This window comes from Pelodiscus sinensis, chromosome 7 (genome assembly GCF_052426305.1).
Source record: "Pelodiscus sinensis isolate ZL-2025 chromosome 7, ASM5242630v1, whole genome shotgun sequence".
Lineage (NCBI taxonomy): Eukaryota > Metazoa > Chordata > Testudines > Trionychidae > Pelodiscus > Pelodiscus sinensis.
In genome coordinates, this window is record NC_143058.1 from 47,527,131 (window position 1) to 47,552,967 (window position 25,837).

General features: G+C 43.9%; 1 protein-coding gene across 5 annotated transcripts in view; it reads left to right on the plus strand.

Annotated features, from left to right (window-relative positions):
* The window catches only part of AGPS (alkylglycerone phosphate synthase), a 148,391-nt gene that overhangs the window by 7,762 nt on the left and 114,792 nt on the right, over window positions 1-25,837 (plus strand). For 4 of the 5 annotated variants that reach the window (XR_016350054.1, XM_089779779.1, XM_075933712.2 and 1 more), the window contains exons 2-3: window positions 17,259-17,348; window positions 23,290-23,380. Coding sequence is in view for 4 of the 5 variants with exons in the window: in XM_089779779.1 (XP_089635905.1) it covers window positions 17,259-17,348; window positions 23,290-23,380 (181 nt within the window). In the remaining variant the exon portion in view is untranslated. Of the gene's footprint in view, window positions 1-1,425; window positions 3,904-17,258; window positions 17,349-23,289; window positions 23,381-25,837 lie in introns of those variants that run through there. The other variant, XM_006119454.5, reaches the window with a different exon arrangement.

Sequence of the window (25,837 nt, forward strand, 5' to 3'; positions counted from 1 at the left end):
CCTGCCTCTCACAAAACTGGGTGCTCATGAGCACCAGCTCCCACCACGTTCCCTGTGTGTAAATGTGTAACCATTGTAAATTTCAACAGTTACATGTTTACAAAAACACATTTTACCATCCTTACTGTAACTACACTGGTATGTGTAAGTTCTATAACCCTCTTACTGAGGACATGGTTATACCTCAATTATCTATGTATAAGAATAAACTACACTTACACAAGGCTCATTTATAGTGTACTAGAATAGTATAACTACTTCAGTAAAAAAATCACTCCCCGTAACCAGTGTAATTACACTAATACCAAAAATGGGTTTAGACCAGATTTATTTAGGTGCTTACTCAAGCCAAAGGGACACAAATTCTGTGCTTATTCGCAGAGCCAGCAATAGCTGTGCAAGCTCTCCAGATTCTTTATTATTTTATGTGGGAATTTCCTGTATACTAGAAGCAAGAGGTTTGCTGGTTCAACTTATTAAGCCTTTTAGTGCTCTGCTGAAATTGCTAATAAGGTTGATTTTTTTTTTATTATTTAATTTGAATGTCATTAACCAGGAGCTGGGTTGCTAGCAATTTTGCATAGATTATGTAACAGCCAACCTAACAAGTTTATCTAAATCTGTAGTTATGACTTTTAACTAGTGATCTAGAAGTTTAGAGGATCTATATTTCATTATTAGTATTGAGTCATATTTTTTTTTTATTGCTGTGAATTTGCAAGGAGATTTCTAAGTAAATTTTTTAACTTTGTAATTTCCCTTTTAGAAACACTTTACTTTTCTTTCACATGAAAGAAAAAATGCTTTGTCCGTTCCTTACACCTTTTGATCTGTGACCATCTTCACTGTTTTGCTAGGATTTAACTTGCTTTGCCATAGCAAAGCACATAGAATCCAAATATTTAAGTTCTGCATTGCACATGTCTGGCTCTTGATTTCAACAAGATGAATCTTTTAAATATAAACTTGGGATTTCCCCCCCCCCTTTCCCTTCCAACAAATATAACTTTAAAAATGTGTTGGTTATGTAAAGAAAATAGTGTTAAAAATTTAAAGAATCCAGTGACCACTTTGTTTAATAAATCAGTTTTAAGTTAAAACAGCTTATAAAAATGTGTTTTACAAACTAACAGATTTCTTCTTTGTGCATTTTAATTGCATTTGAATTTCCATCCACATAGAACTTGACAAAAATTACAAGTAAAATTAATCTAGTAAATAAGAAATGTATCACTTATTTAAAATGTAAAATTTAAAAAATGTTTATTTAAGTAATTATACAAGCTAAAATTTATAGATATAGTGTACCCTCATAATTAGCAGAAAGAAGTATCTAATATATTTAGCTGCAGATCAACACATTTTAAGCAACCAAAAAGAATGATCTTTCCTTTTGGAAAATAGTTCAAGTATAAGTGCAAAACAAGATGAAAGTTGATTTTAAATCAAAGTTTTCTGCTTGCTGATTAAATGATTAAAATCTGTTTTTAAATTTTTTTTATTTCAATCAGGCCATTCTGGTCTCCTCTCCCATCTGTGTGTTTCTAGATATGTCTGTTATGTTTTAAAACCTGCAGCAACCAGGCTCTCACTTGCCACTGCATGCTTTAAAATGCAGTGTAGACATATCTTCTGTCTCCCCCTTGAGTCCTTTTAAAAACTTTTCTGTTTTGCTGCCTGGTGACTCCTAGATCAGATTCCTCAAGTGATCCCAAGCCCCTATTAGGTGACTTCATTGCTAAGCAACCTCTCCCTTGATAAGCCAGTTCTCCTGAGTAGGAGCCAGCTTTTTGTTTAGTGCTGACTCAGTTTCTGTGTGGTAGTACTAAATCAATGACCCTCTTATTGCTGGCGTTCTGCTACCAGATTTTAAAATTTCAGCCCAACTTGAGGGTAACGGGACAACAGAAGGTAAAGTCTATATCCACAATGGAGTTTGCAGTCAAAACACAGAATTCATAAGTTCTGTAGGGTTTTTCCTTTCCTCCCTGCTCCCAGGATATAGTCTATTGCATATGGTCAAGAAAAATGCTAGACTTTTCAATCAGAAAAGGGCAGGGATTGAATCAGGCCAGATTGCAATAAGCTAGTATTCAGCAAATCAGAACATCCAAATTTGTGTTTCAGAATCTAGCATTTAATAAAAAACTTAACTTGGGAATCACAAGGAATAATTAACATTCAAAATGTGCATCCAGTATAAACTGGTGCAGTGACCTTTCTGGAGACACTAATTGGCTGGTGTGTACTGTAACCGTCCTTCAGTAGCTGTTTCACAATACCCTATTCCTGGTGAAAGTGCCTGTTCTGGTCACAATTTTTTAAACTCTGGGGCCAAACCCTCACATATTTTTGAAATGCCTTTTCCTGAATGCCCACTTGGTGCAAACACCCACCACCTGTCCCTTGTTGTATACAACTGCCAAAACTGACCTGGCTCTATATACAGAGATACTACATACTTCCTGCCTACTCCAGACAGAACTGCATTTGATCTCCTGAGCCTATAGAGAGAAGAAGCTGTGCAAGTACAGCTATGAACAAACTGCAGAAATGTGGACATGTAGCAGATTGCAGTAGGGATGCAGTCAAGGTGATCTGACCAGGATCAGTAGTAGTTATGTATGAAAGCAAAGGAACTTCAGGCCAGAAGAGGAGACAATAGGTCTGGTGTTGAATCTCATTACTGCTGCTTTTGCAAGGAACTGCATGCTATACTTAATGAAAACATCACCAGGACCCTGCAGACCACGTATCTCTAAGGAGCCCTACACAGGTCCCTGCCAGAAACAATGAGGAGCAGGAAAATGTATGAGGGACTCAACAAGCCAGGACCTTTTTGAGACTCCTGTATAGTTCGCCAGTCTGCCAAGGAAATGGAGATGAGCCTTATGAAAGGGAAGAGACCATAGGCAAGTACATCCATGGATTTTTGCTTAGCCTTCTGATTTAAAGGTGGTACCCATCCCATCTAGAGATTTTTAAAATTAGATTTATCAACTAATCAAATAGTCAATGGAATTTCCATTAGAGCCCGCCCAGCTACATTTTGAAGGCGGAAGTACCATGCGACTTTCTGCCTTTGAAATGTACAAGAGCCAAAGGAGGGGCTCTTTTGCATTTCAAAGATTGAAATGCTGAGCCTGAGGCCAGCGGGGAGTCTCGTGCTGACACCAGGTTCCATGCAGGGAGTCCCCTGTTGACTCCGGGACTCTCCTCTGGCCCTGGGCTCCACGTGGCATTTCAGTCTTTGAAATGTACAGTTCAGTGGTGGAATGCTGCCGCTGTGCCCCTGCCCCTCCCATGGAGCCAGCTCCCCCCAGCACCCGGTCCTCTTCTTCCCCCCCACCTCTTTCAGATTATAGCAGCAAGGGGGGAGGAGAAGCGACTTGATGACTAGTCACTTACATCTCTAATCCCATCCCAAGATAACAAGATGCAAGTATCAACTTTTACCGCTACTTATATGATTTTAAAAAATTGAAGAGTTGGCACCTGCTTTTTCTTTCGCTGTTAGCAGTGCTGGGAGTTGGAGGGGATTTTCAGTGCATCATGTGCATAGGGATGTCCCTGTTCTGAGATTTTGATGAAACTTGTTGAGAAATTCTGCAGTGTTTCTCCCAAAGGCTTCTAGGGATGGCTGCCTTCCTACTTTGTCTACAGTGCAACACTTTTCCACATCACTTGCTGAGTTCAGTTGGCACCATTGCAATAAATAGGCTAACTACATATGTATTTGGGTAGCTTCAGGATGCTAGTAGAGGTAAATAAGGACTAAAAGTTTAAAGCTTCACGCTACAGAATTTTTTTCTCTGCTTGCTTCTGGTATGTTGTATTCACCATGATGGTCTGGAGAGTGGTACTATGCTGAAGTGTTCCAAAGTGGATGAAGCTGAAATACCAGTAAGCCTCTTTATTAAGTGTTTATGGGGCTAAAAGGGAGTTTTGAGACTCTTTTCTTCTTTCCCCTGTGACTGTAAGTCAAATTATACATCTGTTTTAGCAGCAGCTTCTGGCATTCTAGTCTTGAGGGATGTGTCTCCATGCGTGTAGAATGCCTGACCCTGATGAAGAGGACTAGTGGAGACCTATTCTGTGAGATCCTGCAAGCGAATGCTGAATTGGACTATGGACAAGGGGCTTGGAGGGTCTATGTGACTGACGGCATGGAGACAGACAGAGGTCAGGAAAAAAGGCCCAAGAGTCCCAGCAGACCAAGAGAAGGAAATACACCAAGGCATAATGGGTGGTCTTAAGCTGCAAATCCAAAAGTTGCAGATTCTGTCCTATAAGTCCAAAAATCCCAGACTTTTTAACCTTTGCAGTCCTTGGGGGAATTAGAGTGGTTTCTTCCTGCACGCCAAATAAACCATATGTAACATTATAGGATGCTTTATTACTTCTACCACTCTATATCGGGGTAGCAAGGGAGACCATAGCTTTTCACGCATTGATCCATGAGTGGTTAGTATATGTGTAGTCACAATAAACTACGCTGGTATATGTGGATTGGCATAAATGCTTATTTCTTTTGCAATTTTAAAGCTTTACCCCTGATGAATTGTTAAAATTTTGTATGACATGTTTTTTTCTACAGGGTTTTCCTTCTCTCTGCTCACCTGACCCTCAAAACTGTTTTTGGAGGAATAAATAACTAGAGAATGCATAGAAGTAGTCAAAGCAAACAATATTTGTAAATTAGATTGCACTTGCATTTACAAGTTCAGGAAAGCATCTGATCCTATATTAAAACAGTCAACAAGCATTGTTCAGTTCTGCTGTGGGTGATAGTATTTTTTTTCGAAGTTCCTTGTTGGGCTCTTGTAATATCTCTGGCTATTCGAAGACAGCCAGACCACCCCTGCCCAGAGGTGTGGGGAGGATGCCACTAGCAGCTTTCCCACCCTCTTTGAATGCAGGACACAAGGGACAAGCTATAACCACTGCAATATTTTTCTCTGAGATTGTCTAGTGTATAAACATACCAGTCTGCTAATAGAGATTTTAAATTCCTGTGAATAAGTTAACCAGTTAAATGCTAAGTTTAACTTAACTGATTTAGCATGGGATCCCACTGTGGGACCTCACCAGTCCAGCCTCCTCACCCTGGTTGCATAGGGGCAGCTTCTACTGCCTCCCCTTTCCCCTATGGTCATGCAGGGATCTGGCAGCAGGAGAATACAGGAGGTGTGGGAGAGGGAGGTGGCTAACCAATACCTGGGAGCCTGCCTTACTAGGTGATGCCTACCAAGTCCCTACCTTCCCTGGCCCCACACTGAACCTGTAAGCAGCCAGCGCTGCCCTGGAAGAAGAGGAGGGGTAGTAGCAGGGTTCTTGGTATGCTACTCTGCCTGACAACGCCACTCTTGCAGCTCCCATTGGCCACAGTTCCCTATTCATAGCCATGAGACCTTAGGGGAGAGTTAGGTGCCCTCTGTCCCCCACCTCTGGGGGCCATAGGGGCACACTGTTGATTTCTGGGGTGTCATGTGGGCCAGGGTAGGCAGGAAGTCTGCATTAGCCTTCCTGTACTGCCACTTGGGAGCTGCACATAAGTGCTGCCCAGCAGGAGGCTGCACCCCAGCCCTTCTCCCAGCCATCACCCTGAATCACCTGCCTTTTCCTGTATCCCAAGTCCCAGCCCTGAGTGCCCTCCTGCACCCCATACTGCCTCTAGCACCATGAGCCCTAGCCATGAGCCCCTTCCCAGGACCAGCACCCCAATCCACAGCTTCAGCCCTGCATCACTCCCCAACTCCCTCCTGTACCCCAGCCCTCTTCCCCAGGCGCAGTATGGATCTCCTCCCACACTGCAAATCCCTCCTTTCCATCCCAGAGCCTGACCCTCTGCCCCAGCCCTATGAGGGTGGGGAAAGCAAGTAACAGAGAAGGAGGGATGGTGTTAGCATGGATTTAGGAAGGAGCAGAATAGGTCTTGGCTTGCCTTTAAATTCAAAAAAGTGATTTTGATTGTAAGAAGATTTGAGACCATTTTTGTACAGCTTAATAAGCAAGGGGCAGTGATCACCTGAGGATAACTATTTACATTTTAGTATTGCCCATTATTGGGAAGTTGGAGAGTTTATTCACTGAGTACAGAGATTTTTGGAAGCTGCTTACCCCATTTTAAAGGTTAAAAAATTAGTACTTCAGGGGCTGAGGTTTAATCAGTTTATACAGTGTGCAAAATGTAAAGTACTATATAACTTACAGTAATTGGTATTACATACTACCAATACTTGTACTTAGAAGTGGGAGTTGATGAGCATGCTCTTGGAAAAGTAACGTTTCTTAGGGAAAATAAGAACTTTTTCTTTCTTTGTATGTAGTTTAAAAGAGCTCTACTCTTAATTCTAACTGTAACCTTATAAGAGAATTGAAAGTCAAATATAGAAAATTCTAGTTCTTGTGATGACAACTGACTGGTAAATGTGTTCTCTGTGGAGCTCTCAAGGTCAACTTCTTAATGTTTTATACTGCTGCCTGTAAGCCTAGTACTTGAGCATGAGATTTTAAGACTTGAAACCTGTTGGTTACTCCAGTTTGTTGTCGTGGAACTGTACCCAGAAATGATCTTTTATTAGTAGAATAACAAGTATACTTCAATTTGGTAAGACTGACATAAAAATGTATACTTATCTGTCTTATTGTCAGATTTTTTTTTAATTTACCTGTACCCAGTTAGGGATTTTAAGAGGCAGGTAACTGACTAAACACCACGTAGTCGATACAAATTGTATCGACTACACAATTAGTCGATAAGGGAAGGTGCTCTGTCCTGGCTCGCTCTGATCCAGGAGCTACCTCTGCTGTGGCTCTGCAGTTGTAGCAAGCCCAACTCCTACTACATTTAAATTGCAGAGCTGCAGCAGGGGTAGCTCAGACTCGGCACAAGCTGGGACTAAGCAGTCCTGGCTTGTGGTGGTATGAAACTGCAGTGAAACCCTTGCTCCCCGCACCCTGCTTGGTTAGTTTAGTTGACTATGCCCTTCACTGATACAGAGGTAGCAAGGGTTGGGATAGGGTGAGTAGTTGAGTCCTTGACTATTTGCTTACATCCCTTGTACTAAGCTCGTGGTTACCAACCAGTAGATCGTGAGCTACCGGTAGATCTCAGGGACTCTAAGAGTAGCTCTTTAGCCCTCTCTGAACTGCGCCCCTGCGCAGTACATTTACATTAGATTTCCTCATTTGAGGAGCAGCTACTCACTGAGCAACAACACAGGTGAGTAGCTGCGAGGAATTGTGGGAGGTGGGAGATGGGGAGGGCTGAAACACCCCAGCCAGCTGACTGTGGCTTTCACAGCTGGAGCTAGGCGCAGCCTCCCTGGGCTGAGCGCAGGGCAGCCAGGCTGGAGGGAAGAGAAGCAGCTGCTCGGCCAGCTGGCCATGGCGCTCAGCCAGTGTGCACCACGCTCCACGTGGGCTGGCACAGAGGAGAAGCTGCCTGGCCTGCTGGCTGTGGCGTTCAGCCCAGAGGAGGCTGAACTGTGCTCTAGCTGATTGGGCGGCTTCCCCTCTGCACCTGCCCACGTGGAGCTTGGTGGCACCCTGGCCGAGCACCATGGCCAGCTGGCCGGGCAGCCGCTTGTCCGGAGGGAGCCGGGTCGGAGGCTTCCCTCCGTGGCTGGTGTAGGGAACTCCCTGCCCCCAACCTTGTTCCCTCTCCTCTGCCCCAAACTTGTCCCCCACCCTCCTGGCCCCCTGTTCACTTTCCCTTGCCACCCGACCCCGCTGCAGAAACCTGCCCCCCCCCTGCAGAAACTTGTCCCCCGGCACCCTGCCCCCCCTGCAGAAACCAGTTCCTTCTGGCATTCTGTCTCCTACTACAGAAACCTGTCCCCCCCAGCACCCTGACCCCTGCTGCAGAAACCTGTCCTGGCATCCTGCCCCCTCTCCCCTGCCCCCACTGGCACCCTGTTCCCTGCTCCAGAACCCACTAGCACTCCTCCCCAGTACTGTGTCCCCTGCTCCCAAATGACTTTTCTATGGGTCAGTGACCCCTGACTCAAGGCAGGTTCCCTGCCATTCGCATAAATAAATAGGCAATCTCCATTTATTTATCTCCTAGAACTGGAAGGGACCTTGAAAGGTCATCGAGTCCAGTCCCCTGCCTTCACAGCAGGACCAAGTACCATCCCTGATGAATTTTTGCCCCAAATGGCCTCCACAAGGATTGAACTCACAACCCTGGGTTTAGCAGGCCAATGCTCAAACCACTGAGCTATCCCTTCCCCAATAAATAAAGACAATGCAGAAACTTTTTGTGTTTAACATAGAATTCTATTTAAAAATGAAGCCTGGCCAACAAACCCCCAGTTGGGGCCAAGCCCCCATCTGGCCACAACCACTCCTGCACTCTCCCTTCCCCAGACCCTAGATCTGAGCCTATCAAACACTGGAACCTCATGCCCTCAGCCCCTCACATCCCCCAACCCAAATTCCTGCACCCTCACATCTGCAAGCCTGTGGCTTGCTTAGTATCCCAACACTGCCCAGCCTAGAGCCCCCTCCCCGAGCCAGTGTCCCCTTCTCCACCTCCTCCTGCATCCAGATTTCCTCCCAGAACTTGCACCTCTCACCTCTTCCCACACCCAAATCCCTCATTCCCACCCCAGAGCCTACACATCCTGTCTCAACACAGCAAGGGTCCAGCTAGACTGCAGGAGTTTTTCAGGATTCTGAAGATATCCCAGAAAAACTCTTCTGCATCCAGGGTTGCGTTTGTTCTTCCACTTTTTTAGTGGAAGAGCAAACAGGCTCTTTTGGTCACCCCTATATTCCTCTTTCCACAAGGAATAAGGTGGCTTCCAAAAGAAGGGTTTTTTTCTGACATTTGGTCCAGTGTAGACAGGCCAAATGTTGGAAAAACCTCTTCCTACAGAAGAATAAAAAAAAATAAGCATCAGTATAAGGATTGGGGATAGAAGTGATGGAGAGGAGGAGAATAGAGAGGGCAGGGCTTCAAGGAAGGGGCGGGGCGGGAGATCTTGGCTTGATCTGTCATTTAAAAAATGATCTTGGGTATAAAAAGGTTGGAGACCACTGTACTAAGCAAATGAATGAGAAGCATAAATCATGTCCGTTTTACTTTAAAAACATGACACCCTTCTAATAAAAGCTAATATTTCTTAATAAACGGCCATGAAGTTATTTTGTTGTGATGGTGGAATACTGCCATCTTGCAGCCATTTTTTGTAGTTTGGTGAGACGCCGATTTCTCTTGAAACATTTCCAGGGGACTCGGTTTAGGGTTGCCAGGTGTTCGGTATTGAACTGGACAGTCTGTTATTTTCGCCTTCTGTCCAGTAAAAAAAAAATTCAGAAAATACCGAACACCTAAAAATGTCTGGTACTTTCTGATTTCCCTCCCCCCACCAAGCCAGGAGGCAAAAATCCCGGGCTGTCCGGCTCAATACAGAGGCAGCCTGGCAACCCCAGTGCTTATCGGGGAGCTGTTTGGCCTGGCGCAGGAAGGAAAGATGTCGGGCAGTTGCCGGCAGCCTGTTAGGGCTAAAAAGCCTCACCATGCAATTTTTAAAGGGGCCACGGTGGTTTGGGTTTGTTTGTTTGTTTTTGTTTGCGTAACAACTCGGGGTCTTTTTTTTTGCTTAAACTTTTTCTTGGCATTGTTTTTGTTGTTGTTTTCTGAAACCATCTGGCAACCCTAACTCTATTGCATTTTATTCTATAAATTGAATGGTTGCCATCATTCTATAGCAATTAGCTTCATAGGGAGAGAAGAAAACTATTTGGTTATTTTTGCCTATTTTTTCAGCAAAGATACAACATAAGAACATAACGGCCGTACTGGGTCAGACCAAACGTCCATCTAGCCCAGTAGCCTGTCTGCTGACAGTGGCCAGCACCAGGTGCCCCAGAGAGGGTGGACCAAAGACAATGATCAAGTGATTTGTCTCCTGCCATCCGTCTCCAGCCTTTGACAAACAGAGGCCAAGGACACCATTTTATCCCCTGGCTAATAGCCTTTTATGGACCTAACCTCCATGAAATTATCTAGCTTCTCTTTAAACTTTATTATAGTCCTAGCCTTCGCAGCAAGGAGTTCCACAGGTTGACTACACGCTGTGTGAAGAACTTTCTTTTATTAGTTTTAAACCTGCTACCCATTAATTTCATTTGGTGTCCTCTAGTTTTTCTATTTAGAGAACTAATAAAAAACTTTTCTTTATAGGCCCTCTCCACACCACTCATGATTTTATATTCCCCTATCATATCCCCCCTCAGTCTCCTCTTTTCTAAACTGAAAAGTCCCAGTCGCTTTAACCTCTCCTCATATGGGACCCGTTCCAAACCCCTAATCATTTTAGTTTCCCTTTTCTGAACCCTTTCCAAGGCCAAAATATCTTTTTTGAGGTGAGGAGACCACATCTGTACACAGTATTCAAGATGTGGGTGTACCATTGTTTTATACAGGGGCAGTAAGATTGTCTTATTTTCTATTCCTTTCTTAATTCCTAGTATCCTATTTGCCTTTTTGACTGCCGCTGCACACTGTGGAAGTTTTCAGAGAACTGTCCATGATAACTCCAAGATCTCTTTCCTGATCTGTCGTGGCCACATTAGCCCCCATCATACTGTACGTATAGTTGGGGTTATTTTTCCCAATGTGCGTTATTTTACACTTATCCACATTCAATTTCATTTGCCATTTTATTGCCCAATCACTCAGTTTGGTGAGAGCTTTTTGGAGTCCCTCACAGTCTGCTTCTGTCTTGACTATCCTAAACAGTTTGGTGTCATCTGCAAACTTTACTACCTCATTGCTTACCCCTTTCTCCAGATCATTTATGAATAAGTTGAAAAGGATTGGTTCCAGGACTGATTCTTGGGGGACACCACTAGTTACGCCTCTCCATTCTGAAAATTTACCATTTATTCCTACCCTTTGTTTCGTGTCTCTTAACCAGTTCTCAATCCAAGAAAGGACCTTCCCTCTTATCCCATGGCCATGTAATTTACACGAGCCTTTGGTGAGGGACCTTGTCAAAGGCTTTCTGAAAATCCAAGTACAGGCAGTCCCCGGGTTACATGGATCCGACTTGCATCGGATCCCTACTTACAAACGGGGTGAGGCAAACCTGCACGAGCTGCTTCCCCCCAGCAGACCAAGGAGATGCAAAGCTAGCGCACCTCCCAGCAGACCAGGGAGAGACAGAGCGGCTTTTCTCAGCAGACAACTCTTCTTGAGAATAAAGGACTGAGGGAAGTGAGGTGTGGGAGAATAAAACTGAGCTCTGGAGAAATGTTTGGCTAGAGTTTCCCCTACAATATGTACCAGTTCCGACTTACATACAAATTCAACTTAAGAACAAACCTACAGTCCCTATCTTGTACGTACCCCGGGGACTGCCTGTATACTGTATCTACTGGATCCCCCTTGTCCGCATGTTTGTTAACCCCTTCAAAGAACTCTAATAGATTAAATTCCTCATTTAATACAAACCAAGACTTTGAAAGAAATGCATGTTTCAAGAAATACCAGCCCTCCCTAATTGTTTCATTTGGAGCACATCATGCAGCCTGTGACTTGGGTAGTAAATCCATCAGCACCTCAACTCCCCCACCCTAACAGTTGCCAGGGCTTGCCTCCATTAGATCCTCACTGGGCAACTGGTGGTAGAGGAGAAGCTGGAATGGCAGGAGAAGGTAGGCTGTGTTCATGGAAGAGTAGAGGGGAAATAAAACAAGTAGGAGAAGAGGATTATTATTCTGGAAAGGTTGTCCAGGCCTTGGATTGGCCAAGATAATTAAGGGCCGAAAATAGCATAGGAGGGTAGTTTTCATATGGCCAGTGTTTTCCATTCCCCACTTTAGGGGTAGGAGTGAATCCCAATACTCTCCCCTTTGGTCACAGACAAGGGGTGGGAAGAAGAGTTCCTGGTTTCAGGGAAAAGAGACAGGAGATCCAAGCAGATGCTCTAATATCTCCTTTTTTCATAAACATCTCTAAAAGAGATGCCAAACTTGTTTTGAGGCTGACTGCAGTATAGCTTTTAAAATCTGGAGTTTATTATTGTGTGAATGAAAGTAAAACATTTAAAATTACTTAAGACCCTATTTACCGTGGTATTTTCACAACTTTTATTTCCTATTGTCAGTGTTGCCATAGTAGCTTGCTTTTTTTTTTACAGATGTTTTCTGTAATATCCTTATACATATGCTAAGACATCCTGTCTTTAATACAGTAAATTCCTCATTTAATTCCAGAGATATGTTTCTGAAAATGTTCATACTAAGTGAAAACGTGCTATGTAGGGTCAACTTTCCCATTAAAAATAATAAAAAAGGTGGGGATTGCATTTCAGGTGGTGGTGGCAAAGTCCATTTTTTGGTCGGTGCTGGGTCGTCAATGTCAACATTAGATATCTAGCAACACAAGTCGCCGCGGTTTGTTAAAACACAAAGATGAAATGTGAGTGAGCAGAGGACCGCTGTGACCATGTGTATTCATCCACTCATGAGTATTGCCACTGTTTTCACCAATTTATACAGCCGCACGAAGTAGTCTGCCACTTGATTATTTTTTGTGTTTTTTCGGGAATGGTGTTGTTCAAAAAACATTCCCTAAAAAAATTGTGCTATTGCAAAAAGTGTTAAGTGGGCACATGTTAAACAAGTAATTACAGTAGACTTCCGATAATCCGGAACCTATGGGACCTAGAAGGTGCCAGATTATCAGATATGCCGGACTATCAGGAGGTACTAGAAGGTGGTTATATATATACTGTATACGTTATATAACCCTTTTTATTGTACATACTGTATACAGTATACTGTAATGTTTTAGGTTTTTTTAATCCTTTTTTATCCTTTTTGCTCAGTTCAGCTGCTGCCGCTGTTACCTTATGACTCATTTTTTTGTCGAAGCTCACTCACTAGGCTCTTGCCATTTTGATGCCGGGCTATTGGCGTTTTACTGTACTATATTCGGAATTTTATCTGCACGGAGACCAAAATACTTTTAAAAATACGTAGTTGATTTTTCAGATTGTAATAAAAAATGAAGAAAATAAAGTTTTGAAATTTTAGAAAGTGTTTTGGAAACTGTTACCCTATACATAATTTGCATTATAGTACATGGGTAATATGATGATAGTAGCTGCAGCTCAAGTTAAAGCTGCACTGAGATTTATTTTCCTCTTAAATAGGCGGAATATTTACCTTACATATTTGGATCAAAAATCTTTAATCTTAAGTTTAGGTATTGAGCATGACCTTGTGCTGTTTGTACCTTGCAGAAAATCATTCCCAAAATTCAAACTTTAGGAAATCAAGATGCTGACTTTGAATGGAAAGTGTCTCCTTAATCTATCTCCTTTGATTCCTGCCCTAATTCCTTCAGGGAGTTCACAGGACTGGATGCCCCCCAGTGTCTGCAAACCTGAAGTAAATAGATCAGTGGTGCTGTATGGAGCCCAGTGAGGATCTGAAGGCCTGTATTATAGGAATGCTGAATCGGAGCGTAGGTGGGCACAGAATGCGGAGGTTTGTTTAGGGAAAGGTAAAATATTATAATATTCCCAGTTTCTAATGTCATGTATATTTGGGAGGGCGGAGTTTCAGGTAGTGTAGATATGCTGGCTGGGAGGTGTCACTCTGTTTCCTGGTTTTCTTATTTTGAGTTCCAGGAATTAAATTCTCATGTTCTGGAAGAAGCCAAGGGCAGTGCTGAAAGCCTACAATCTTATTTTCTCCTTAAGAAAGGTTTTGCTTATGAGTTTCTCTCTTTTTGAGAATGTTGGGATCACAAAGGGACAAGGTTGAGGGCCAGCTCCAGAAAGAATGGCTCAGTATCATGCTTGTGGTATGCAGAATTTTTCAGCTCTGAGCTCTCTGCTTCTCCAGTAAAGTACTGAGTACATGCTTGGGGAGATTCCTATTGTGAGGAAGGGGAGGTGGGTGAGATTGCAGTAATACAGATCCCCCTTGCTGCCAGCCTCGCTGCCCTGCCAGTCCCCCCCACCTCCTTCCCTGCTAGGCCAGGCAACCCAGCTCCCTCTCTGTTGGGTAGCCCCACTGTGGAGTGCTGGGCTCCTGGCCCCACCCGGCAGCCTTCCACTGGGACTCTCTGGTTCTGGAACATCCATGGTCCTGCCAGACGAGGGATGTTGCCGGACTAGGGAGTCCCAAATTACAGAGATTCAGCCCGTAGTACATTGCTATTTTACAGAAAGCATAATACTGGCCCCAGGCCTGCTATTTCCCCAAATATCCTTCATGTATCTCTTCTGACTCCCTTTCTCCTTTTCAGCAACATGTGATTGGTACAGATTTTCCATCCTCCCCCTTTCCTTGAGTCTCAGATTCTCAGCACCAAATCAGCCAAAATTTGTAGAGACCAAATCTACAGCTGGGGAGAAACATTTTTATTTTTAGCAACTAAGCAGGTTGGACAAGGTCCCACAGTCAGCAGTAGAGCAAGTGTCTGAGATCCAGGTCATTCCATTAATCATAAGACCATCCTTTTGCCTAATCTTTCAAGAAGTTGGCGGAGCTACCCCAAAATTGCATTTTAAGCAATCTGTCCAAAATAACACATCTTCACACTAGTTGACAAGTTGCTCCCCCACTCCTACTGCTTCTATCAGAAAAAGCTGGGGGAGGAAGAGGAAGTGCTTCAAAACGGCAGCACTGTGTGGAGCCCCGCTGACCCTGGGTTCCGTGTGTCGTTGCCGCTTTGAAACGGTATGAGGCCAGTGGGGGACTGCTTGAATCCCCCACTAGTCCCGTGTTCCCCACAGCGCTTTCGCCCCTGGGGCTGTTGCTACATTTCAAAGGTGGAGGCGCCCTTCTCGGGTAATCAAATAGTTGATAGCAAATTGCATCTAAATTTAACACCCCTAGTCTGCAGACTGAACCTGGAACAGAATCCAAGTTTTCAGCAGCCTTAGTTCATCTCATTACATAGTGATTGTCTTTTGTCCTCCACATAATCGGTGGGTTCTGGCTTTGGCCATAAATTCCTTGCTGAATCTGAAAACCCTTTGAGATTAAAATTGAGAAACTGATGCGTTCTTGTGCTTCTGATTAATTGGATTTTTTTGCCAAAAATAATTTAACTGGAAAATTCCCGTCCTCCTTTTATCACTACACCAGTATTTTTCAAAGTAGTCGATAAAAATTCTATTGACTACTCAATTAGTGTGAACCAGGCCACAACTTCCTGCAGATCCCCTTGGCTGCAAACGGTGAAACAGAGCCAATAGGAGCTGCAAGGCTCTGTGGCTGCGGTGCCAATAAGTAAATTCACTGGAGCAGCCAGTTATCAGGTTTCTCAAAGTGGTTTTGTGGAAACACTACACTACACTGATTGACCTGCCTGATTCCATTTGGCATATGCCTTTCAAAAGGCATTCGTGGCCCAGTGTATGAAATTTGAAGTCTTGAGCCTGTCTTACCAGAAACCAGGATATGAATCCCAGATGTGCCTGAATTGACCTTGTGCAACCATTGCTAGTTAGCTAAAAACTTTAGTAGCTGTCAAGTATACATGAATAGTAAGAAAAACTAGTAAAGGGAGGTGACCTTCTTTCTTGATCTTTGGATTTGTAGATCTTCGTTCGCTAGGCTACAACATATTGTACAGGGACAATATCTTACTGTGATGCACGGTGGAGGTTGGGCCAGGCTGATAGCTCACATGTGCATACTTGACAGCAAGTCCTAGCTCAGTGGCGCACCGTAGCCAAAACATACCAATAATTGCCCTTCAATTATTTTTCAGATATAATTGTAAAGGTTGATTACCTGTAATTAGTTGAAGATATGTAGTACATGTTGGACCTCTCAGGTCCAGCACTGTCTGAACCCTGAGCTGTCCTGAACCAGGGAGTTGCTTGTACCAGGGAAGGTCAATGCTCCCAGTATTGGGGCTCCCACTCACTGCTGCCAGAGATTCCTTGCTTTCCCCTGTCGGGACTACCCCAACACTACCAGTCCTGCTCAGATGACAACGCCTTGCTGCTGCTGGGGATTGCCCAGGGCTCTCTGGCCAAGGCTTTCCTGCTGCCACCTGGTCCCACTGCTGCCAGAGGTTCTCTGGCTGGGGCTGCCCAACCACCCCAACCCCACTGCCACTGGAGGTTCAGGGGGTTCCCTAGCTAGGGCCACTTGGCTCGCTGCCACTGGGGGTTTCCTGGCTGGGACCGGCTGGCTGTCACTGGCCCCAGTGCTCTGGCCAGTCCTGCTCCCACTGGGACTTCCCTGGAGCTGCCTGGCCCTGCTGTTTCAAGGTATTCCCCAGATGGGGCAGGAATTCCCAATTTGCTGCCTGGCCCTGATGACACTGGTGGTTCCCTGGCCAGGCCAGGGGCTCCCTGTTTACTGCCTGGTCTTGCTGATGCCTGGAATTCCCCAGCGGGCCTGGGGCTTCCCCGCTGCTAACTGGTCTAGCCACTGCTGGTCCAGCCAGGGTTCCCTAGTCCTGCGTTATCCCAGCTGCCTCCCACTCTCCATCTCCGGGGGCTATTTGGTCCAGCAACATCTGTGGCGCTGCTGGATTTGGGAGGTTCGATCTGTATCACTAGGTAGAATTCTGAGGCAATTCTGCGTTGTTAAAAAGTCGTCGTCCTTTGGTATATATGGTTGTGACTACTTTCTTCCACTATTTGATCTGAGGAAGTGGGTCTGGCCCACGAAAGCTCATCATCTAATAAACCATCTTGTTAGTCTTTAAAGTGCTACATTGTCCTGCATTTTGCTTCAACTACCCCAGACTAACACGGCTACATTTCTATCACCATTTGCTGTATGTTCTCTTAAATTTAACATCAGTTTAATATTGTTGTCTGGGACAAATAATTAAACAAGTTTTTTGTTGTTGTTGTTGGTTTCTTTGAAAGAAGTTTTCCAAGGTAAAGCTCACATATTCAGATACTAGTACTAAATTGTTAAATGGCTGTATTAAATGTAATGCAGAAAATCCTACACATTTTACATACTTTTTTCTTCTACATAAGACCTTTTGGCTGCAGCTGATTTTTTTTTCATATAATTTTCTTTCATATGCTAGCTTTGTACTATTCTCTTTTATATGGCATGTGTAACAATTGTGCAGCTAGATATAGTTCTAGCTGTGTGGAGTTGTACATTTATTATATGCATCTGAATTTTTAAATTCTAAACTGGTGGGGGGAGAGTACATTTGAATAAAGTTCATCTTAAATTGTTGCAAAAGCTAAAACAATGGATGTCGGCAGTCCACTAACTTGTATTAAAATCTTTTTCCCCTTAAGGCAAGAAATTCTGAAGTGGAATGGATGGGGATATAATGATTCCAAATTTATATTTAATAAGAAGGGACAAGCAGAGTTCACAGGAAAAAGGTAAATCAAATACCTGGCATCACTGGAATGTGTGTTATGAACTTTCTTGTTTTCAGCATTTATTTTTGATAATCTATATTTTGATTTAGAACAGTACACAATATATGTGAGAGGTGTTTTTTTGTCGTTTATTTGTTTTTGTTTTTTTGTTTGTTTTGAGGGGGGTGCACATCCTATAGAATAAGCTTAAAATGTTACTGTTTGCATTTTTGTGGATAGTAAAATAAACCTTCATTGAGGGTTAATTCTTTTCATGTCTTATTAAAAGCTTAAATGCTTTTTAGAGGACAAGCTAAGCAAAATTAGCCTTTCCCATAATTTCAGGTAATCACCAAGCTGAAGATGTAACTTTGTCTAGAGTCTCCATTATAATACTCACTGATCTAAGATTTGATCAGTATGTAATACAATAAACTGTATTCATGTATAGACATTCCATTGGTGGTCATAAAATATTCCTTAGATCAGAGTTGTGGTGAGGATAAATACATTAGACTGTGGGATGACCAGATGCTATTGTAATATGGGGATACATAAGTACCCAATATATAGATCTTTACTAGTCAAGTGATTCTCCGTTTGACTAGCAGAGGCTCCCAATGTGGGGGTTAACACAAATATGTCACCCTTCTCTCATCTGGCAGGCTAAATTGGGGTGCCATGTGGGAAGACTATGCATCAGGGTGATGCAGAGTTTGGGTGGGGTTTAGAGGATCCTTTGAGCTGAGGCTTTTTTAGGGCTGTTAAGAATGATGCCATATCCATTTGACTAGAATAGCAGCCATGCACAGATACTGTGCTGGAGAAAGGTGTGTGGATTTTTTTGTTTTGTTTTGTTAGACCCCTGGTTCTCTTGGCTCGTTTTAACCTTTAACCATTTCTGAGACACTTGATAATTAATATAGCTTCTTTAACTTTTTTGGATTCCTCTCTCGACAAAATTCATCTAGCTATCCCATATTGCTTTATTGGCTATATAGTAAGCGGTGCTAAAGAAACTTAAACACACAACCTCTTGGTTAAAATGAAACCTTAAGACTGTCTTAATCAGAGTTATCACTATATAATTTTATCTAGGTTAATGAATGATCTAAACTTCTAAAATAGTTTTATCAGACTACAACTCTGTAGTAGTAAAATCAATCTAGAGGATGGTAAGAATGTACAGCAGTCTCCAGAGAAACTATTTTAATCATGACTAGTACAGAATTAATATTTTTCTTAAGTAAAATCACACTTTGGCAATGTGAAATTCTACATCTTCACTTCTGTGTGTATGTATATTTAGTTTTATGTATGTATTGTTGATTGGCTAATTATCTTACATAAACACAAAGTAACTCAGATTACTTTACTTGATAAAGTCACTTAGCAACATAAATACTAAATTTGTGCAAACACAGTAAGAAGGAATCAATGGGAAGGTGTTTTGAAGCCAATTCAGTTTATCTACAAATTCTACCACATTTTTTCTAAACATTTTGGACTATGGTCTTCATCTTGTACACTCTTCATATTTCAAATGGTTTTCAGAAACATAATTGCTGTGGCTTATTTTTAATATCTGGAAAAAAACTTTAGTGTGAACCAATGTGAAGCCAGAGCTTAATTTGAAAATTATTGGCATTAAGCATGAGTATTATAGCACCAAAATATGCTAAGCGAGTTAGCACAATCTCTTTTACAAAGATTAGCTGTTAGCATTAATGGAAGCAACTTCTGTAACATACTAAATGAATTTCAATTTTGAGTCAATCATAAACTAAATTTAAACTTCATAATGGGTTTGTCATTTCAATGAGTAAAATGAAATTGATCTAAAGCAAAGTTAACTATTAAAAGAAATTTAATTAAGAAAAACTCTAAAAGAAAATTTGACTCTTCTAGACTAGACTTTAATTTTGAAATGTTTATATTATGCATACTGACTGTGGGGACGTATTTTCCAGTCAAGCAAACTGTGAAACAAGCAGTCTATTTAAAGGCGAACTAAAAAGTAAAATAAAGTTTTGCCTTTTTTGTTTAGGGTTCATAAAGTCAAATTTTTATTTTTTCTTTATAATAATTAGTCTTGACTTTCTGCATTGGAGAACCCTTTGGGCTTGTGGTGAACATTCTAAGAGAACAAAATCTAAGCAGTTCAGTGGGGAAAAAAGATTTTTAATAAGATTGTAAAACTTTTATTTACTCAGTTCTGACACTGAAGAAAAGTTGAAAGATTCAAATCCTGTTCTCTAATGATGGGAAGGGGTAGGGGAATTGTGGAGTCTAGAGAGTCTGTTAGTAAAATTGGGAATGTCAAGATCTAGAATGTTGTAGGGATGTAAAAAGTCATTTAAAAAGGTAACCATTTAACCGCCAAAAATCTTAGAGGTTATGTGCGCTGCAGCTTCTGCAGTACAGTAGACTTCCGATAATCCGGTACCTTTGGGACCCAGGTGGTGCTGGATTATCAAATATGCCAGACTGTCGGGAGGTACTCCAGTGGGGGGGCTGTGACAGGTCTGCCGGGACCTGCACTGCCTCCAGCAGGGGTGGGAGGGCGGGGGCTCGGCAGGGAACGGCACGGCGAGGACCAAACCCTCCACCATTTTGCAGGGAGGCAAAGCCTGCAAGTGGTGGTGGCAGAGAGGGGGCCAGAGGTAGGCAGCTGCTTCAAGAAGTTGTTAGTCAATTACACTACCACCTCTCTTTTGATCCTGGACTATAGGGAGTCTACTGGTAAAAGCAGCAGGGACAGGGAGGGGAGAAGATCTCTTATCAGTTTCAGCAGCAGCCTTGCGGATCCACCTGTTCCTACCACCTCCTCCCCTTCACCCTCTCCCCCCCACCGGAGGTAGTAGAGGAAAGATAAATTGCGAGCCTGTCACCTGCGGATCCAGCTGGCAGTAGTGTAATTGACTAACAACTTCTGGAAGCAGCTGCCTGCCTCTCGCCCCCTCTCTGCTGCTGCCGCTTGCAGGCTTTGCCTCCCTTCAAAATGGCAGAGGGTTTGGCCCTTGCCACGCTGTTCCCTGCTGACACCCCCCCCCCCCACACCCACACACACACACGCCCTGCCTCCACCAGAGGCAGTAGAGGAAAGATAAATTGCAAGCCTGTCACCTGCAGTTCCACCCAGTGGTAGTGTAATTGACTAACAACTTGTTGAAGCAGCTGCTGGAGCACTTCCGGGTTCCAGTTGGTGCTGGACTATCGAGAGTGCCGGACCACTGGACAATTGGAGTTTTACTGAATAAAGTTTTAACTATATACTGCAGAGCCTGCAACGAAGCCTCCCTGGGAGCAGGGTTGGCAAGGGCTGCTGGCTTCACTCCTGGGGAGCCAGAGTTTGTAACTTATGTTTGGGGGGTTGAGCCCATCATGGGCAGAGGCTGCTCCAGCCTGCAATAGGCCCTGTAGGGCTGGAGCAGCCCCCTGCCCAGTGTAGGCAGGGAGCTGTCCAACCCTTAACGGTTAACCGGAACTGGTATACAGTTAACTTTCAACATCCCTAGTATGTTGAAGGGATGTAAAGACCCATTTAAAATGTTAACCAGTTAATCAGTATACAGGCAGTCCCCGAGTTACGCGGATCCAACTTACGTCGGATCCGCAGTTACGAACGGGGCCTGTCTCCCTGGTCTCCAGCAGACCAGGGAGAGGAAGCAAAGCGGCGGAACACGCGGGCAGCGGACAGCCCAGACGCGTCTGGGCTGTCCGCTGCCCGCGTGCTCCGCGGCTTTGCTCTGCTTTGCTCCCCGTCTCCCTGGTCTGCAGACCAGGGGGACGGGGAGCAAAGCGACGGAACACGCGGGCAGTGGACAGCCCAGACGCGTCTGGGCTGTCCCACTGCCCCCGTGCTCCGCAGCTTTGCTCCGGACGCCTGTGGTACAGCAGCTGGGGAGCTGCCGGTTGGTCCTGTAGCGCCGCTCTGGACGCTACTGGACCAACCCGGCAGCACCCCAGCTGCTCTGCCCCAGGCGTCCTGATTCAGCCGCTGCTGGTCAGTTTCAGCAGCGGCTGAATCAGGACGCCTGGGGCAGAGCAGCTTGGGTGCTACTGGGTTGGTCCAGTAGTGCCGAGGAGCGGCGGCGCTACTGGAAGGACCGAGCGGCGGCGCTACTGGACCAACCCAGCAGCACCCCAGCTGCTCTGCCCCAGGCGTCCCCAAGTGAGCCGCTGCTGAAACTGACCAGTGGCTGACTACAGGAAGCCCCTGCCCCGGGCTTCCTGGAATCAGCTGCTGATCAGTTTCAGCAGCAGCTGACTTGGGGATGCCTGGGGTTCTTAAGTTGAATCTGTATGTAAGTCAGAACTGGCATCCAGATTCAGCCGCTGTTGAAACTGATCAGTTTCTGCAGCGGCTGAATCTGGATGCCAGTTCCGACTTACATACAGATTCAACTTAAGAACAAACCTACAGTCCCTATCTTGTACGTAACCTGGGGACTGCCTGTAGTTAACCGGCCCTCCGTGTTGTGCTGCTGGTAGGGGGACACTGGAGCAGCCCCCTGCCTGCAACGCAGTGGATCCAGCTGGGCTGAGCACCCCTCTGTCTGTGGCTGCTCTACTGCAGGCAGGAGGCTGTTCTCTAAGAAAGCTGCTCAAGCTGGGCCTGACACACTGCGCTGCAGGTGAGCTACTCCGGCCAGACAGCACACTGGGTTAACCAGTTATCTGGGTAAGTATGCGAGTAAGGCAAATGTTTACCAGGTAACTAGGTAACCCTAGTATGTTGAAGGTTAAAATTAGCAGAAAAGGTTTATTTGAGGGGAAATGAAAGCTATCCTACAGAATAAATAAGCAGTAGAAAGGACCCAAGCAAAATGATCTTTCTATAAAGTGCTATTAACGCTATCAAGGACTTTCTAAGAAATGGTACATGGGAACTTACTCAGTATGCACTCTCCCCCCCCCCCCCCCATGAATTTTATTAAAAATGGAGAGGAGGCTCTCTTCTTGGTAATATAACAATTATGCATACCAAGAATATTAATAAAGGGAAATGATTAAGGCAGTGTAGAAATGTGCATGTGATGGCATTACAATTCTTAACATAGTCATATGAAAATACCTTGGGTGGAATCCTGGTCCTGTTAAAGTCAGTGGAAGAGTTGCCATTGACTTTAATGGGGCCAAGATTTCACTCTTGTGAAATGCAATAAGGAAAATGGCCTCACATGATTTTGGATGAGTTGTTGAAAATCTGTTCCATGTACAGTGGGATGTCAAAAAAAAAAAAAAAAGTTCAGATTTAAAAGTAGTGGTATAAATACTACTGAAACCAGTAAAGTTCCACACTATGTTAATGAACACCTTTACCTGTAATTCTGTGTTTAGTTCTGATCATGCTTCCTGCTTAAAAAAAGAGGGGGAAGTTGTACTCAAAGATGGGTGGAAATTATCAATGACATGAAAGGAGTCTGAGAAGAAATAGAAAATATTGTAATTGTAGTTCAGAGGGAGGAAAAAACAAGGGTGGCATTACATAGACCTGCAAAAGAATAAATGGTATATAGAGGGTAATAAAGTGCTCCTATTTTTGCTACTTTACATAATGGAAAATGACATTCACGAGAAATGAAAGATCAATTTAAAATGGTCAAAGGAAGTACTTTCTTGCACGTTACATAATTACCCCCTTGAACTCCTTTGGCACAAAATATTCAAATTAAAAAATAGTAGGATTCAAAAAGTAAACATTTTTGTAGATAGTAGTATCTATATTTCCATTAGATACAAACCAATCTGTTTTAAGGCATATAGTCTTAACGTAGCTATATAATTACATGTTTTATATTTAACACTATAGCTGCATAATTTTGCAGATCTGGATAGGAGTGCTAAATAAAACTTCCCCTTGTTCCGCATAAATACAAATAAGCAAGACATTTAAATAATTTACATAAGCTCATTTCATATTAAGAACCACCAGTGTAATGTAGCCTTTACGTTTCAGGTACAGGTTGAGTGGCATGGTGTTACCTATTTTGAAGGAATGGATGGAAAAAACCTTAGGAGCAAGTCTGGAGCACAAAATTACCTCTAGAGTAAGTAAACAGCTGAAAAAGCCAGATCCTTCAAACATATTACACTTATGATGACATAATCATTCATCTATTAGACACAACTCATACAGTTACTTTCAGTATGCCCTTACATATGGATGAGTGCATTAGTATTAATACAATATATTTATTTTAGAAGGTCATGCCTTCTTATATACTATATTATACATCAAAACCTGGATGACTTGAAATTACTGAAAGTCTAAAATTGCTGTAATAATGTCACACTACTTGTACAGGGAGGATTGAGGTTTTTGCATGGTGATGTATTGTCTCAGAGACTGCTGAATAGAAGTGCCTGCCCAGAAAAGAGAGAACTTTCATTTGTGAGTAAATATTTTTTACTCCTGCTTACAATGAGAGAGAAACCACACAAAATTAGGGATGTCATTGCCTAGGTTTATCAGTTAATCTTGTTGACTACTCGTGTTCTCTCTCCCCCTCCCCCCCAACACACCTGCTGCCTCTGTATCAAGGGTGGGGAGAGTGGGAGACAATGCCTGTGAGGCATTGGATTTTAAGCAGGCTTCCCCTTCCCCCCCGAGCACTAGATCTGCCTGCTCCCCCCACCTCCACGCTACTGTCTCTGATAGAGATGCAGCAGCACAGAGGGTGAGAGAGGCAGGCTGCAGCCAATACTTGTGGGGAGCTGTCTTAAAAGCCAGCTCCCGCCCCCCCCCCCTCCCCAGCACCAGTTCTGTGGTGCTGTCTGCTCTACCCCATGCTGCTACCTCTGTCAGAGTCAGCAGTGCCGGGGGGGAGGGTAGGGGACAGGGGAGTCTGCCATGAAGCTGCTTCTGTCCACAGTGGGCTTGAGCTCCCTGCCGACAGATTGCTCCGCATCCAACAGAGCAGCCTCTGTCCATTGGGAGCTTAGACTCCCCACTACAGATGGGGCTACTGCCACCCTGTGCTACTGCCTCTGTATCAGAGGCAGCAGCGTGGGGCGGCAGGCAGCTAGTCTGCGTGGGGAACTGGTTTTTAAACTGGCTCCCCTTGAGGATCGTCTCTGCCTGCCATTCCAACCCACGCTGCTGTCTCTGATTCAGATACAGCAAGGGACTCCCTTGAAGTGGGCTGGGAGTGCACTGGCAGCTGCCCCTGCCCTTGAGGACTATCAAATAGTCGTGTAACCACTAAGGTTTCATGTGGTTACACAGTTTAGTGATGTGAATGTCTTGTCGACTAGCCGATAAACAAAAGCAACTAGTCGCTCTCCACCCCTCCCCACTTGCTGCCTCTATCAAAAAGAGGCAGCAAGGAGAGGGGGAAAGAGGAGAGGGTGCTTCAAAGTGGCAGTGCCGCGTGGAGCTCAGGGTCAGCTGGGGACTCCCCTACTAACTCTGGTCTCCATGCGGCACTGTCTCTTTGAAATGCTGAGTGGAGCACAAGGCCAGCAGGGGAGTGCTTGAGTCCTCTGCTGGCCCTGTGTTCTCCTGCCTTTGAAGTGTAACAGCCCTGGGACTGTTGCTACACCTCATATATGGAGGCACCTTATTAACTAATCAAATAGTCGACGCAAATTGCTTCAAATATTTGATTAGCCAATTAATCGAAATTTTACATCCCTAATTCAGTTATGAAATCTAATGTCCCTACACAAAATATAATTCAACTAACATTACCTACCATTTTCTGCAGAATTACAGTGTCTGTTGAACATACTTGATAAGTTGCTCATGTATATCATCTGTTTGAGGCAGTAATATTTGTGTCTCTAAGAATTGAAGAGTCTGGCTTTGTCAGGTTAACTGAAATATTAAACTGTTTTCTTGAAAATTGCAGCAAGCTTTGATAAATCTTTAGAGTTTTAAAGCATACTTAATATTTGCATTTGGTTCATGGAACATTGTTATTAGAATTATTTGGTGTTATAATACTGTAAACAGTGAAAGCTGATTTTTTTTTTAAATTGGTTTTGAAAATCAAATACACCTTTCACCATTTCCACTTTTTTGTTTACTTTTGCACATGGTTTGGACAATGAACATAGACTAGTCAAGCTAGTAAGTGTTTCTCTTTAGGTCACATACACAGTTTAGGGATAGTCGGATATCTGTTTAATCAATACGTGAATGCTTATAAGTTAATGGTCCTGGTTAAGCTCAACATCTCTCCTTCCCACATGCTCTGTGTTTAAAACTCTGGCAGGCTGGCTCAATCGCAGTCCACTGGTCCGAGTTTTTAAATGAAAAGCATGTAGGGGAGCCACCTGCTGCTACCTCTGATACAGAGCAGCAGCGTGGGGTGGCACAGCCATTCTCTGTTGCAGGCCTGGGCTTGCTGTGGGCAGAGGTTGCTCCATGGGATGCCAGAGTAGTCTGTCCCTGGGGAGCTCGGTTCTCCTCTCTCTCTTCCCTTCCTCAATCTCCACCCCACGGACAGGGGCCGCCGCCGGCCTGCACTGCTGCTATGTATCAGAGGCAGCAGCGTGGAAGG